This window comes from Marmota monax, unplaced genomic scaffold, assembly GCF_021218885.2.
Source record: "Marmota monax isolate L192 unplaced genomic scaffold, Marmota_monax_Labrador192_F-V1.1 WCK01_AAM20220418_F8-fsc00101, whole genome shotgun sequence".
NCBI lineage: Eukaryota > Metazoa > Chordata > Mammalia > Rodentia > Sciuridae > Marmota > Marmota monax.
In genome coordinates, this window is record NW_026692786.1 from 2230819 (window position 1) to 2245075 (window position 14257).

At 55.5% G+C, this 14257-nt stretch overlaps 1 protein-coding gene across 2 annotated transcripts in view; it reads right to left on the reverse strand.

The window, feature by feature from the left end:
- Nucleotides 1-2249: 2249 nt before the first annotated feature.
- The window catches only part of Chst8 (carbohydrate sulfotransferase 8), a 117279-nt gene continuing 105271 nt past the window's right edge, over nucleotides 2250-14257 (reverse strand). For both annotated transcript variants that reach the window (XM_046447953.2, XM_058580435.1), the window contains exons 3-4: nucleotides 4300-4337; nucleotides 2250-3773 (exon numbers count right to left, since the gene is read on the reverse strand). In XM_046447953.2, coding sequence (XP_046303909.1) covers nucleotides 2667-3773; nucleotides 4300-4337 — 1145 coding nt within the window. In that variant the 3' untranslated portion in view covers nucleotides 2250-2666. The remainder of the gene's footprint in view (nucleotides 3774-4299; nucleotides 4338-14257) is intronic.

A 14257-nucleotide genomic window follows, 5' to 3' on the forward strand; every position in this document is an offset into this window, starting at 1 on the left:
AGGCCCTGGGGCTCTCTGGCCCCAGGAAGGACCCTCGGCTGGGGATGTCTGTTTTCTTCACCTCTCAAAGAGCAAGGCTCACATCCAGGAGGTTTCAGCCAGCCAAGGCCAAAGGCCCAATGGGAATTTCACTGGGGGCTGTTCCAGAGAAGCCCCAACTGGGAGTTGACAGTTATTCTCACAAATCAATGGGCCTACTTGACCTCTGGGAGCTGCCTGTGGCCCCTTCTTGGGGACATGGTCAAATGGTGCCCTCCAGACTATACCCAAGAAGTGGTGAGCAAATGGGTCAGGGTCAGGAAGGGTGAAGGAGATGGTCTCAGAGAGGGACCCAGAGTCCACAGTCACATCCCCATCACAAACAGGCTTATACGTGTGCATGCCCACCTTCCTCCAGACACAAATACCTCCCCCGCACACACATACACACAGGCAGGCACACTGACTCCTGTGCTCACACCCACCTACTCCCACAGCACCGGACCAGACACCGTGTAAGACACACACACAGAGACACACGCGTCCCTGTGTTGGGGTTGAATCCACCTTCCCTAATCCCTATGAAGCTTGGGGTGGGGTTGGCTCTGGAACTGGATCCAGCACCACTTCAGTGAATTCCAGGTGGAGCCTCAGGGCTGGGCCTCTGGCCTCCAGTAAGAGGTCACGCTAGAGGCCAATAAGTGGTAATTATGGTCATTGTCTGGATCCTGTGCCTGCTGTCGTTACCACTGGGAAAGAAAGCCCCTTTGAAAAATGAGTTGTGTGTGTCCATCCATCCAGACTTGGGTGTCTCTGAGAGGTGACCCAATGAGGATGTCTTATCCTGCCCCCAACACACACACACACACAGTGGGGGTGAGGGTGGCCCAGGGCAATCCTGATTGTCTCTAAGCAGCAGCATGGGGTAAAGCTGCCTGCAGGCTATCCCAGCTGGGTCTCCAGGTGTCCCCTTGCTGAGCAGATGACATGTGACACTCTGCCTCAGGCTTCACCAAATGCATCCATGACCAGAGACCCTCTTCCTGCATCATGAATTCAGTCCCACTCCAAGCCCCACAGCCCAGGGGCAGCTGTCTCGGGGTCACTGTCAGCCGGGGCCCTCCCTGCCTCCTCTCATATGGCCCTGACCAGGTGTGGGCCAGCCTCTGTCTTTCTGAGCCCCTTGGCATCTGCCTTCCTGCCTCCCCTGAGTCCTGAGCCCCTCAAGCCTGAACCACAGTCTCTTCCCTGCCCCTCTGCTCCAATTGCAGCTGGAGCCAGAGAGGAGGCGCACCCCTGCTTGGGCTCCTGGGTGAACATGGACCTGAGGAGGGAGGCAGGAGGTAGCCTCAGCTCCAGGCTCTGCCCGTGCAAGGTTTCAGAACCCATGGGAGAGGCGGGAAGGGAGAAGCCAGGGCGTGCCTGGCTGGAATCCGGCCCCGCCCACGGCATCCATCTCTGTCTCCTCCCAGGGTCTGGCTGCAGCTCTACTGGCCAGTGGGAACAGACTGAGAGCCATCTCCTGGAAGGGACGGCAAAGACGCCCACAGAGCCATTCAGAAGGACAGGCAGAGGCTCCTGGCAGACGCAGGCTGACAGCGAGACCTCCATAGGCAGGCAGCACTTCCCTCTGATGACAAAATCCAAACACAGCGCAGTCACACCCACACTCTAAGCCCCAACAAACACTCCCTCGGAGACCTTTCCAGCATCACCCTGGCTTCTGGTAATCTCAGAACCATTTCTGGTGTGAAATGTGTGCGTTGGAAGTAGTTTCTTCCATAGCTCCTCCCGCTTTCCCCCTAGAACTGCTTCAACCAGGCACCGAAAATCCCAGCAGCCCTAAGGTGGTCTTGTCAGGTGACCAAGTGTCATGGTCAGAGTTGGGGGTCTGCAGGTGAAAACCCTAGGCCAACCCCCCCACCTAGCCCCGAGGTTCAGAGGCTGGGGTAGCATCCCTCCCCACCTGCAGAACCACACCCAGTGCCCCATGGGCCCCAGGGGTAGGTAGCCCTAATCGGCAGCTGACAGAGGCCTGCCACTGCTCTGGCAGTCCTCAGAGGGCCCATTGGAAGATGCAGTGACAAGGGCCTCTGTGGTGACAGGCCTATCTCCTCCCATCTGGGATACTCCTGCCTCAGGCTCCCCTGTACCAGGGCTGCAGCTGCTTGGCTCAGGCCGTCCTAAGGAGGCAGACAGAACTCCAGAAGGCAAGGGGGAAGGTCCACGTGTTCCCACACCACCATGCACAGGAGACACCGCTGCTCTGAAAACCATGTGCTTTATTCCCCCACACCCACCCCCATCATAGAAAAGCTGCAAACCATGTGGTTTGTACAAGGCAATGGCTAAGGGACTGCAGGAAGTCCCTTACCGCTGGGGCCCTCATCCTCTGGGCCTCAGACTTCCCTGGTCATCGGGACTCTTGACTGAGTCCATGGGGCCTCTCCCTCAGGCAAGAAGTTAGGAAGTGGGTATGGGACAAGGGCCAGGGTCCCCATCCAAGGCCTTGAGCCTCTCTTCTCCACGGGCCTGCTGCCTCCAAGAGACTCAGCCCCTCCCATTATCGGAGCCCTGGTGCTGTGAGTAGGTCTCAGCTCCCGGATGAGGGACCACGGAGAGTGGGATGCCCCAGGTCCTGCGAGTGGGTGGGACAGGCCCCGCCCCTGGCCAGCCGGCCCCGCCCCTCAGTACAGGTCTGCAAAGGGCTTGGAGTAGTTGAACATCAGGTAGTCCATGTAGTAGAAGTCGTAGGTGCGCTGCCGCTGCAGGGCCGACAGCTGGGCGAAGTACTGGTGCGTGATCCTGGCGGTCGTCCGCGCCTCCTGGGAGTGCCGGTCTTTGAACCGCGGAAAAGTCAGGTTGCGTGGAGCGTGGATGAGGCTCAGGAAGAAGTTGGCATCGTCCTCCATGCTCTCGAACTTGCCCACGAAGTCATAGTCGATGAGGCAGGGGCTGCACAGCCGGCTGACGTGGTCCCAGTGGATGTCCATGCCCACAGGTCGGTGCACGTCTAGCAGGTACTGGACGAACTCGGGGAACCGAACACCAGAGCCAGTCCGCAGGGCCTCCCGCGAGGCGTTGGCCCGGTACCGGGCCAGGATGGCCTTGCCAAAGACAGGGTGATAGTAGCTGTTGGGGTGCTCAAACTTGTCTCGGAAAGCTGAGACCAGCCTCTCAAAAGGCTCACGGACAAAGAGCATCTTGGTGTAGGTGCTGAGGCGGTGCAGGATGCCCTGGCGGTCGAAGGTGTCCAGCCGCTTGAGGGCGCTGCCGTAGTGGACCGTGTTGTGCTGAATGTCCGCGGTGGATGAGGCCAACCCGGCCAGCACCATGAGCACCCGCTTCCAGTTGGAGCAACCCGCCTTGGGCACCTCGCAGTAGAGCACACGGTGGCGGTCCTCCACGAAGATGCGCGACACGTGGCGAGGTGTGACGGCTCTGCGGCTGCTGCTCGCCCGGTACTTGGCACACGCCTCCTGCATCACCCGCTTGCGCTCCTGCTGGCTCCGGTGCAGGCCGACCCAATGGCTGTCCAGCGCCTGGGTCCCCAATCGAATAAAGGTCTCTGATGAGCTGTTGGCTGGGATGGCCACCGCGGCTGGCATTTTTTTGATAAGCAGACGGCGGCGGCGCTGCGGGAGTCGCAGTCGGGCTCCCATCTTGGGGTGCGGTTGAGGCTGGTCAGGCACCCTCACGTTGAGGTCCCTTGGGGTCCGGCTGGACAAGTCCCGGATGACCTTCTCTGTGGATGTCTTCAAGTCACCATCCCGGGAACTGCCCGGTGGGTGTGCCTGAGACAAAAAGAGAAATAGTTACCAGGTGGACAGGAGGAAAGCTGAGCACAAAGGTCATACAAATCATGCCTTCCTCGCAGCAGCGGTTTCTGCCCCTTTGTGGTTAGAGGTATTCTCAGGTGAGGAAGAGGGAGACAGGCTGATACTGCAGGTGTCCTGATCCCACACCCAGCTGCCCATAGTAGGGTAGTACGTGAGGTGCAGGTGTCATATCCACCACTAGATGGCGCAGTCCCCCCATAAACCTCCACCTGACCACAGCGGGCTGTGGAAGTTGATGGCCTGAAGGAGGTGGCTCGGATTTACTGGGTCTATTAGCATCGTCCAAAGGAGCCATCTAACAGGACAGGGAAATTCATGAACCCAGGGCCCAGGGATTTGTTCCTAAGGCTCCTGGAAAGGACTAGACACATTTTTTTTTCCAAGAATGGATTTTATATTGGCTCCTAAAAATTGTTTCCCTGCTCTCCCCAGCTTTCTCCAGGGTGTGTATGCTGAGATTGATCTGACTCTCAGAACTTACGTTATGGGGCTGCTGTGGTCTGATGTTGAACTTAATTCCTAAAAAGCAAGCAGAGGAGAGGGCAGTATTAGCAGCAGAAGTACCTCATGGTTCCCGGGACCAGTTTACAGTCTGTTGTCCGTGGATGCCCAGGCTGGAGGGAGCTTGGAGTGGGCTTGGTTCAGTGCTAGACTCTCTTCACCCTTCACCCATACAGAAAATAGGGGTGCAGAAAAGACATGGTCCCTCCCATTGGCTCCAAGCTGATGCTAACTTACCTGCATCTCACCTCCTGATAGGACCTAGAAGGAGTGGATAGGGAGCTGCCCAGGTGTGCCCACAAACCTGCCCAGTGGAATTCACGGATCTCACAGACCACCTTTCACCCCACCCCACCCCACCCTGTTATTTAGTCACAGGAAAAGGACTGTTCATAACCTTCTGTCCATCTCTCTGCACACCTGTCAGCCATGTCCTGGTCCTAGTTGATGTGGATTCTCTGTAATTGGAATATGACATATTTTCACTCACATCTGGCCCATACCGGGCTTTGGGATGGAACACACTCTTTCTCCTCCTGTTCCAAAAAGTTCTCGGACCTTGGAATTCACTTTGTGATTTTGATCTTCTCAGCTGTGTCAGACTACCATGGAAAGACACCATATCCGGCTCATCTCCAAAGGCCTGCCTGGAGCCCAGGCGTAGAGTAACTGCCTAGCAAGCACTAACTGATGACTTGGGGAAGATGGAGAGAGGTTTGCACGTCACTGACCAAGCACCAGAATGTCCCCTCTGCTCACCAGGGAGACCCTTCACCCGGGCTGAGCCAGAACAGTCCAGGTTGACAAACTCTAGTGTGGGGAACCTCTGGCCAGAGAGAGGATTCTGCTTAGTGCCATGTTTGGTCTGTTTGGGGTGAAGATATTGGAAGCACAGAATTCCCTTTGGGGGATCCCATGCAGCACTCTGGGTCACCTTTCTAATCCCTGCCTAGCTACTGGGGTGTCAGGGGTTCTGTCCTGCTCCTGTGCCATGTGGGTGGACATTTGTGCCCTGAGGCTTTGCCAAAAGGCATAGTCACAATCAGAAGTTGCCATCCCTTAAGCAAGCAGAGAGGTGGAACTTCTGGAAAGCTCTGTGCCTGGTCACACCTAACCAAGTGTCCAATGGCGGGAGCCCAGCTAGCAAGGGGGGCATTTAGGTCTTCCCTGACCTGGAGATTTCCCCACAGGGTCCAGTATTAGATCCTCCCAGCACTATAACCTTGACCTCATCAGTCTGAGGCTGTGCCCACACACCTTCATGTATTAGCAAGCAAGTGTCTGTGTGTGGAGGAGGGGGAGACCACAAAAGCCACTATGGGTCAAAAAACCCTAAAATTCTCTGAGCTTTCTGGAACCTTCACCTAGTCCCAAGAGAGGTGGGAACAAAGGCAGAATTTGAGCATCTTCTCTGTCTTCTACTGATCCCCTTTAGGCGGGGATCAGGTGAATGCCTTTCCCAGGGCAAAGGGTAGTGTTTGCCATCTTCCTGGCCATTCCCTGCACGTGTGTGTGTGTGCATGTGAGTGTGGAACTGGTGTGAGTGGTGGTGCCTGGCCTGAGGACAGCCTTTTAGATTTAACGCCCCTGGGTGGCCCCGTCAGCCGCAGAGCCTATTTCCCTCCCCACCTGCCGCCCCCCTCTTCCTCATCCATTTCTGCAGCTGTCCCCAGCTTGAGCGTCGGAGCTTGTTTCTCCCCCAGTGTGTGGGGGTTCTCTCCTGCAGCCAACGATGACAGATCTCTTCACCAGAAGGGACCCGCCACAGCCGCTCGGTTTTCCTCTACACCATCGGGTTTCCTTAATTATTTTCTTCTGGTGACGGCAGCTGGGTCTGTTAAATCACCGCTCCTCCTCGGAGTCTCAGATATGGGAATTTACTCTGCTTGTCACCGCTGTCAACTTGTCAAGGTGTGATGGCGCTTATTTATATTCCTTTTCTGGAGCAAATGAGTCACGCTAGATTTGGCCAAGAGTGGGCCTGAGGAGCCACTTCCAGAGACAGCCTGCCAGTCAGTGAAGCCGGATGGGGATGTCTTTATCAAGGTCGCAGCCCCCATGGCTGTGGGTCCTGTCTGTGTAGGCTGGTCAGAAGGGCGTCTCCTGGACCGCCGGACTCTGAGTCTAAGGTTGGCCCCCTCTGAGGCTGGCATGTGCTGGGGGGAAAAGTTCCTGCTAGACAGAGCTCAGGGCTAGGTGAGTCTCCCGACCCGTTGGCCACATCAGCCTACAAAGCCAGAGCCGATCTTAGGTGGCGCCTGTGAGTGTGCCCTAAGCTGTATGCCCACCTCCCATTCTGGGCAGGCCAAACCCAGGGACCCTGGTGCCTTGAGTCTGGGGTCTGTGCCTGTTCTGCTGCATTTCAGAACCCTGGACAGCTCTGTGGAAAGCCTGGGAAGGGTGGTTGGTGCCCTGCTGCCCTAAAGCCTCCCTGAGGACTGATGCCAGCGCTATGGGAAACTTAGGTGGACAAGAGGCAGCACTTCCTCCTCCAGTCAATCACCACCAGTCCCTCCCAAGCCCCTAAATGAACACAATCTAGATTTTAATCATTCCCCCCAAAAAACAGTGAGCTTGTGAGCACCAACACAAGCTCAGCCTCCTCTTCTGCCCAACCCCACCTGAGAGACAGGAGAACTCCAAGGTCCACCACGGATCTACTCCACTCTCAGGTTCTGGGTTACCTGTCCACATAATGTTAAATATCTGTAAGGGAGCTCCATCTCCCTGCACACCAAGAAACAAACAACCACTTTTCCTTCCCGGACAGATGACATTTGCAGCGTGGCTGAAACTCAGGCGATAGGTTAACAGTGAGCATCGGTGAGAATAAAGTAAGCGTGAGTTATGGGCACTGCCAACTGTGCGCTCCACGCTGTGAACTCTTCATCGGCTGAGGGTTTTCTTCTCCAGGCCGAAGCTTCTTGGTCACCTGCTAAAGCGAGGTGAGGGCTGGTGGTGACGGGCCTGGGCCTGGGGCAGAGCTGGGAGGGGCTTCGCCTGCACGTGGGCTGGTGGAGAGAGGGGTACCTTGCCTGCTCCTCTCCAGAGACCTTGAAAGACCTGCTAATTACCACAAAAAAAGCCCCAATCCCTGATGTGCAGGGTCACTATGGGTGGCAGCAGGGTCCAGCCTTTCGGTCAGATTGCGTAGACACACCACACCAACTGGGGTGACAGGGAACCAAGGGCTAGAAGTGCCTCATGCACGTTCAACCTCCCTCTGCGCCAGGTGGGTCCCATTTGAGAATGGGGACAGTTGCTCTCTACTTGCTCAAATCCCAAACTCATGCCCTGATGGGCGGTGGTGAAAGGGTCCTGCCACTCTGAGCACTGTGGTCCGGGCAAAGCTGTCCTGAAGCTGTCAATCTTTGAGAGGGACAGAGAGAACTTCAGGGACCAGAAAGAAATGTAGAGGTGTGGAGTGGGTGCCAGTCCCAGGTGCCCGCCTGTGCGGAGTCTGGCTCATGATTTCTGAATCTCTTGGAGTTTCCTGGTTAAGCTGTTTCTCTGGCCACTTTCCATGTCCTGAATCTGGTGGCTGAGCCTGCGTGGCAGGCTGCCCCACATCCGTCTGCACTGTGCATTATACGTCCACTCATATTGACCCACAGGCCAGGGAACTTCCGGGCCTTTCTGCTGCTCTCCTTGGCTTAGGCTGGCTCCAGGCCAGGGGAGACCCTGGAGGCGAGGCCCCAACTGCAGCTTGGTTCCCTACATGTGCATGATCCTGGGTCCAAGCCTGGCCCCGACCCAGATCCCCTGGCAGTCGCAGGGCCGGGGCAGAATGCTGGTGCCTGAGCCGGGGAGGGTGTTGGCATCTGCTCTGCCGCTACCGATTCCCAATTAGAAGGCTCCTGCGACTCACACAGCAGTGAGGAGCCGTGGGGCGCCCACCCCAGGTGCAAGATGCTGGCAGCAGAAAAGGCAGCCAGGTGGGTGTGCTTGTCCTCCTCCAGATCTGGGGAGAAACCCCCGAGGGAACCACCAGGTCCCACTTACAGGAAATGGGGACCGTTTCGGAATGAGGGATGTATTGACTAGGGTTCTGCAGAAAAACAGAACCAAGGGGAGAGAATGTGGGTGGAGAGGAGGGGAGGGGAGAGGAGAGGAGAGGGAGAGAGAGGAGGGGAGGGGAGAGGAGAGGAGAGGGGAGGGGAGGGGAGGGGAGGGGAGGAGAGGAGAGGAGAGACCTGCTGGGTACCTCACAACAGTCCTAGTCCTTGATGTCAGAGCCCACAAAGGGTGACATCTGGCCAGATCACTGGTTCCCGTGCTTGTGGATGGCAGACTGAAATGTGCAGGGCAGGCCAGCAGACTGAGATGGAGTGAAAAGCTGATGCTATAGTTCAAGTTCCAAGGCAGTTTGGAGGCAGAATTCTTTCTTCCTCGGGGAACCTCAATCTTTTTTTTTCCCCCTTCAGGACTTCAACTGATTGGGTGAGGCCCACCCACACTATGGAGGGCTCTCCGCTGTCCTCATAGATCACTGATTTACATTGTAATCACGTTTAAAGATACTTTTATGAGAATACTTAGACCAAACAGCTGTGTCTCGTGGCTCAGCCACACATACAATTGTGGATCACAGAAGGTGTCTCCCTTTGCTGAGGCTAAAGTAACAAAGTATCATAAATCAGGCAACTCAAATAAAAAAGTATTCTGTCACATTCTCCTTCTGAAGGCTAGGAGTCGGGGGTGTTGGAAGGGCCATGCTCCTTCTGAAGCCTCTAGAAGAGGATCCTTCCCCCTCCTGCAGCTTCTGTGGCCAGGGGTTCCTTGGCTCTAAGTTCCGTTTCTGCTGCTGCCCCTCCATGCCTCTTCTCGTGTTTGTCTCCTCCCCTCTTCTCACCAGTTACCCCAATATACGGCCACACTGATGACCTCATCGTCACTTGACTCCATGGTGCAAAGACCTCGTAAGACCCATGGTACCGGAACTGGAGGTTGGGACTTCAGCATCACTGTGGTTGTGGGGAGGGACACCATTTAACCCAGAACAGGGGGTGATGTGATTTCAGGGGACTTTAGAGAGTTCTGGGGGCAGGGCAGGAACAGCCTGGAGAAGGTGCAGAACGAGTTCCCCTTCTGGGTTGGGTCTCTGGATCAGTAATGATGGATTCTGTCAGTGCCCAGTGACCTTTGGGGATGGGCCACACTTATCTATGTCATTCTGATGGTGCCTGGCCGGTGGCGGGGGCTCACTAAATACCTCTGGCAAGGCCGATGCTGTCCAGATTGACAGCAGGTGCTGGGGGTGGGTGGGTGTTGGGCCTCCCCCTGCAGAAGCTGAGGCTGGGATTCCAGTGGAGTCACCCACCCCTGGCAGCCTGGGAAGGGCCTGTGTGTGTGGGTGGCAGGTGCCAGCCTGGGTGGCCAGATGCAGACAAGAGCAGCCCGAGCTGAGGGATCTGTCTACCCCCACCCCTGGCTGGGTGCCTACGAAGCCCTGGCTCCCCTGGACCTTGGACACCCCTGGCTGGCTGCCTTTTGATGCCCTCTGTGGCATGCCAGGCTGGGGGCCTGCTCCCGGGGTGGGCCTTCTCTTGTAGATGCCCTTCCTTTGGCTATTTTTCCCAACAACCCAGGCCTTGCCATTTTGAGATCTCCGCTGGCCCAGGGGTGAGGGGCGAACTGACCCCATGGGCCTTTGACTGCCTCACAGTGAACAGCTACCTTCCTCTGAGCAAGTTGCTAATGTATGCAGATGAGATGCAAAACTGAAGATCAATACACTCAGCAATTAGAGGGCAGCCTGGACTCCAGGCACAGAATATGGGAGGAAGAGGCTTCACTAAGGGGCCTTCAATTCTCTCTTGTGTTCACAGGAAAATGCAGCTTATTAAATTCTCTGCTAGGTTCCCAGGGTACAGCCAAGAGACTGGCGTCTGTCACAGTCATGCCCACCCTGGCTGCCCTGGACACAGGTACCGCTGGGATCCTTGTAAATGAGGTTCCAGGAAGCAGGGCTGCCTTGGACACAGGTGTCAGCTGACCTGGATCCTGAAGGTGGCTTTGTGGTCAACGTGTGGACCTTCAGGCCAGACATCTCAGGCCAGTGCATGGTTGCCCCTGTAACAGCCTCTACCCGGGGCCTCAAATCTTGGCCTTCTTGGTGGACTTCTTCCAATTGCTCTGTGACAACTCTACTTAGTTATAGTGGCCTTTCTACTATTTTCTGTTGCTATAACTGAATACCTAAGACTAGGAAATTTTGTAAGGAATAGAAGCTTATTTGGCTCACAGTTCTGGAGGCTGGAAAATCCAAGAATGTCACTGACATGGGTGAGGGCCTCTCTGCTGTGTGTGTCAACATGGTGGATGGCATCCCATGGTGAGAGGGAAAGATCTTGAAATTCAGGTCTCTTCTTAAAAGCTACTCATCCTGTGAAGGGACTGCAACCTCATGACCTCCTCTAACCCCAAGTATCTCCCCAAACCCCTTCCTCCAAATATCACAAACGTGTGGATTTGGGGAGTACGTTTCCAACACATGGATTTTGGAGGGACACCGTGAACCCTGAGCAGGACCATACAGTGGTTCCCAAGCTCTGCTTCAGATCAGGGCTGCTTCTTTTTTTTATTTGGAGAATCTACACCGAGTCACAGCTTTAACGAGCAGTCAGTATATCAGAGAGACAGAGAGCCAGAGAGGGACAGAGAGAAAAAACACTCCTGTGTGACCTTGAACTCACTCTTCAACCTCACTCAGTTTGTTTCCTCATCTGTAAAATGGGCTAAAATATCCGTCTTGCAAGTTCATGGACGAGTCAATGAAATGAGGCACAGCAACGGGCACCACTGTCCCTGGAAGGAAGCTGCCCATTTCTGGTGTTCTGATGCCCTGGTTCCCTCTGAAGCAGCTGAGTTTCCCTGAGCCCAGCTCCCCCATCCAGTGCAAAGACTCTGGTATGCATCTGCGGGGGAAGGAATCAGGAATATTCCTGTCTCAGGCTGATGGGCAGCTGATGGCTCTGACGGTTACTTGTTTTGTTTAGTGATTCCATTCCCTCGCCTCTGTGATTAGGATCTGCGATTCAACTGGGTAGTTCCCTGTCATCTCAGCCCTGGCTGTGAATTCCCTTGGAGCTGTCAAAGAGTCGAGCATTGGAGCCTCCTGTCAGTCAACCAGCCAGCCGGTTAGCCGGTCTGCGAACCCAACAGCTGTCTCACCCGCCCCATACCCACCCACCTGCTCATCACTTGGTGGAGGGAGGGGAGTCCTGAGCATGTCCACGTGTAGCATGGACCCCTGTAGACAGGGAGGGGTCCACAGCTGCTGTTTCAAGGTGCTTCTGTCCACGTTCAGGGTACGCATAGCCCCAGCGCACACGTGCCATGCGTGTACAATTTGCACACGTGTGTTGGGAGAGCTGGATTTGTGCGTCTTAGGATCTGTTGTACCACAAATGCTGAGAGGATGCATCACCATGCACATCTGTGTTTTGGAGCACATGCTTTCTGTTGCACGTGACATGGCATTCGCTAGGTGGGAAGTGTGAGTATGTTCACGTCCCCACATGGTCTCTGAGAGTCCACAGCACATGGCTTAGAGCAGGCCACGCCTTTTCTTTCCTTCATTTATTCTTCAACATGCTCGGGCCAGGAAGGACAAGAAGGAGATAGTAAATACTGCTGCAGATGTGCAAAAGTGAACTTCTGAAGAAGCTGGCAACGCTGAGTTGCTGTCCCCCATCTTTGCCTCCCACACAGTGACTGGCAGCAGGATCAATCAGCTGGCCCACCACCCGAAAGCCCCCACAGCAGAAAAGTTATGAAGTCTAGAGCCATTGGTTTACCTACTCAACACAGACCGAGCACCTATAAGGGTCAGGCAGTGTCTAAGACACTGGTGACAGTATCTTAGTCATGAATGGGATGCTCATGACGCCTGCCCTCATGGGATTTACAGCCTGGCCACAAGTGGGTCACTGGCCAGCAACTCCATGCGTGCTGATGTACTGGAGGCCGTAGCGGGCAGTCAGCCAGCCCAGTCCTCAGGTGCTGTCTCTTAAGAGTGGTGACAACAATTGGCACCCAAGGGAAATGAATGAGGACATTCCTGGCAGAGTTTGGTGGCCTTACACCATGACAGCAAGGCTCACAGGATGAAAGGATAGATGTAGAGATTGACAGGTATCAGAAAAAGTCGGGAAGGAGCATGGAGGAGCATGGAGGCTGGCGGGCTCGCGAGGAAGGGGCCTTGCGGTCATGGCCAAGGCATTAGACTCATCCTCTCAGGCCCGGAGGAGTCTGGAAGGACTTCAAGCTATGGCGTTATTTTGAATTTAAGGACCATTCTGAGATGAACAGCGGAGAAGATAGGGCAGCAAGATGGGTCAGGTGACGCTGCCATTGTCCAGGCTGCGGTTGGGTTTGGGATGACTTTGATCTGCCAAGTGTAGAGATCCAGAGGGCAGCTGCAGGAAGGGGAGTGAGGAGATGAGCCATGGCTGGCGAGGGCCCAGGACCAGCACTTTGAGAGGAAAAGTGGGGTTGAAAATAGCAATACAAAGGTGTCAGGCCTGGACCCGAGTTCTGCCTTCCTCTGGGGCCCATGGAGAGCCACCGCTTCATAGCCCCGTGCCAGGTACATCAAGTGGGAAAGTTGTAACGACTCCTCCTGTCTTGGGGATGGGGCACCTGGTGACTGCTCTCCAGCCAGCACTGCAGGAGCCTAATTTGGTCCAAATAATGGCAACGTCTTGCACTGGGGTTACTAGGAAATAAAAGTAAATGAGTCAGAGGGAGCTTGAGGTTGCAGGAGCTCCACAGATAGGCTTCCAGGAAAATGCCAGCAACACCAAGTAGCCCAACCCGTGTCAGGCACTCCGGGCGTAGCCACATGCAGCGCATCCTTCACTGGAATGGGGTCAGGCCATTGGAGGCGGCTGGTGGGGCAGCCTCATTACCATGGTGGCCCAACCAAAAGATAATGATCTGTCCAGCTCGAGTGGCCTCGAGATGTGTCATTCTGGCTGCAGCATCAATTACTGAGCTGGCCTGTGGCTGTCAGACCTGTCACAGCTGTTGCCTGTGATACCCTGAAGAGTCACGGAAGTAAATCCGCCTTAGCCGATGCTTCTTTGAAGTGTCCCCCATTGCAGGCCACTCTATCCTAGGGGAGGCACTTCAGACCCCCCTGTGGAGAGTGGAGTTCCTGCAGGCAAGACTGAAACAGGCTGCCCACAGGCTCAGGGGTGGATGCTCTGATCCTCGGCAGAGCTCCCCAGATGGCCATGCCCTGTCCACTGATTGTATCCAGAGAGGTCCCTGAGTCTAGGCAGCAGCCCCTCCCTCCCAGGCCTGAAGCAAGCACTGGGGATGGGCAGCTGCAGCTCCAAGCCTCCCCTGTCTCCAGTGTCCTCTCCAGCACTCCAAGAGCATTGAGGGGCAGCTGCATTCCGGGGGTCATCCTCTCTGCCTTGGAACAGAACAGAGCCTCTGGCTAGTGGCAGATGGCAAGGGTAAGGCCAGGTAAGGCCAGATGGCAAGGGAGGGAAGATTTTTGTGGAACCACCAATCAGGAGGGCTTGGTGGGGCGCTTGAGAGGCATTGCAGGAGCTGAGGAGGTGTCCGTCTCGTTATTTCCTACCAAGATTCCAGATAACTACAGTCCAATTTTGAGAGGAGAGGGGACTCTTCCAGGACAAGGCCTTGAACTTGGAGTTGGATCAGTCAAGGGCAGGGGCAACAGCAGCTAGCTCAGGAAGCCTATGGTCTGAGAATTTGGCTGGCTTCTCTAGGGGGTGAGACCCTCAAGTACAGATGTTAACCATGGACTTGGCAGTGGCTGCCTATGGGAAGCCACCTTTTCTGGACACTTGGGCAAGAGCCCACTTCTTGTCCCTTCTGAATGGCCAGCCCTGGCTCTGCCCAGCCCAACCTTCCATAACTAGGAGAGCTCTTCTAGTCAGCAGCAAAATCCGCCAGGCCAA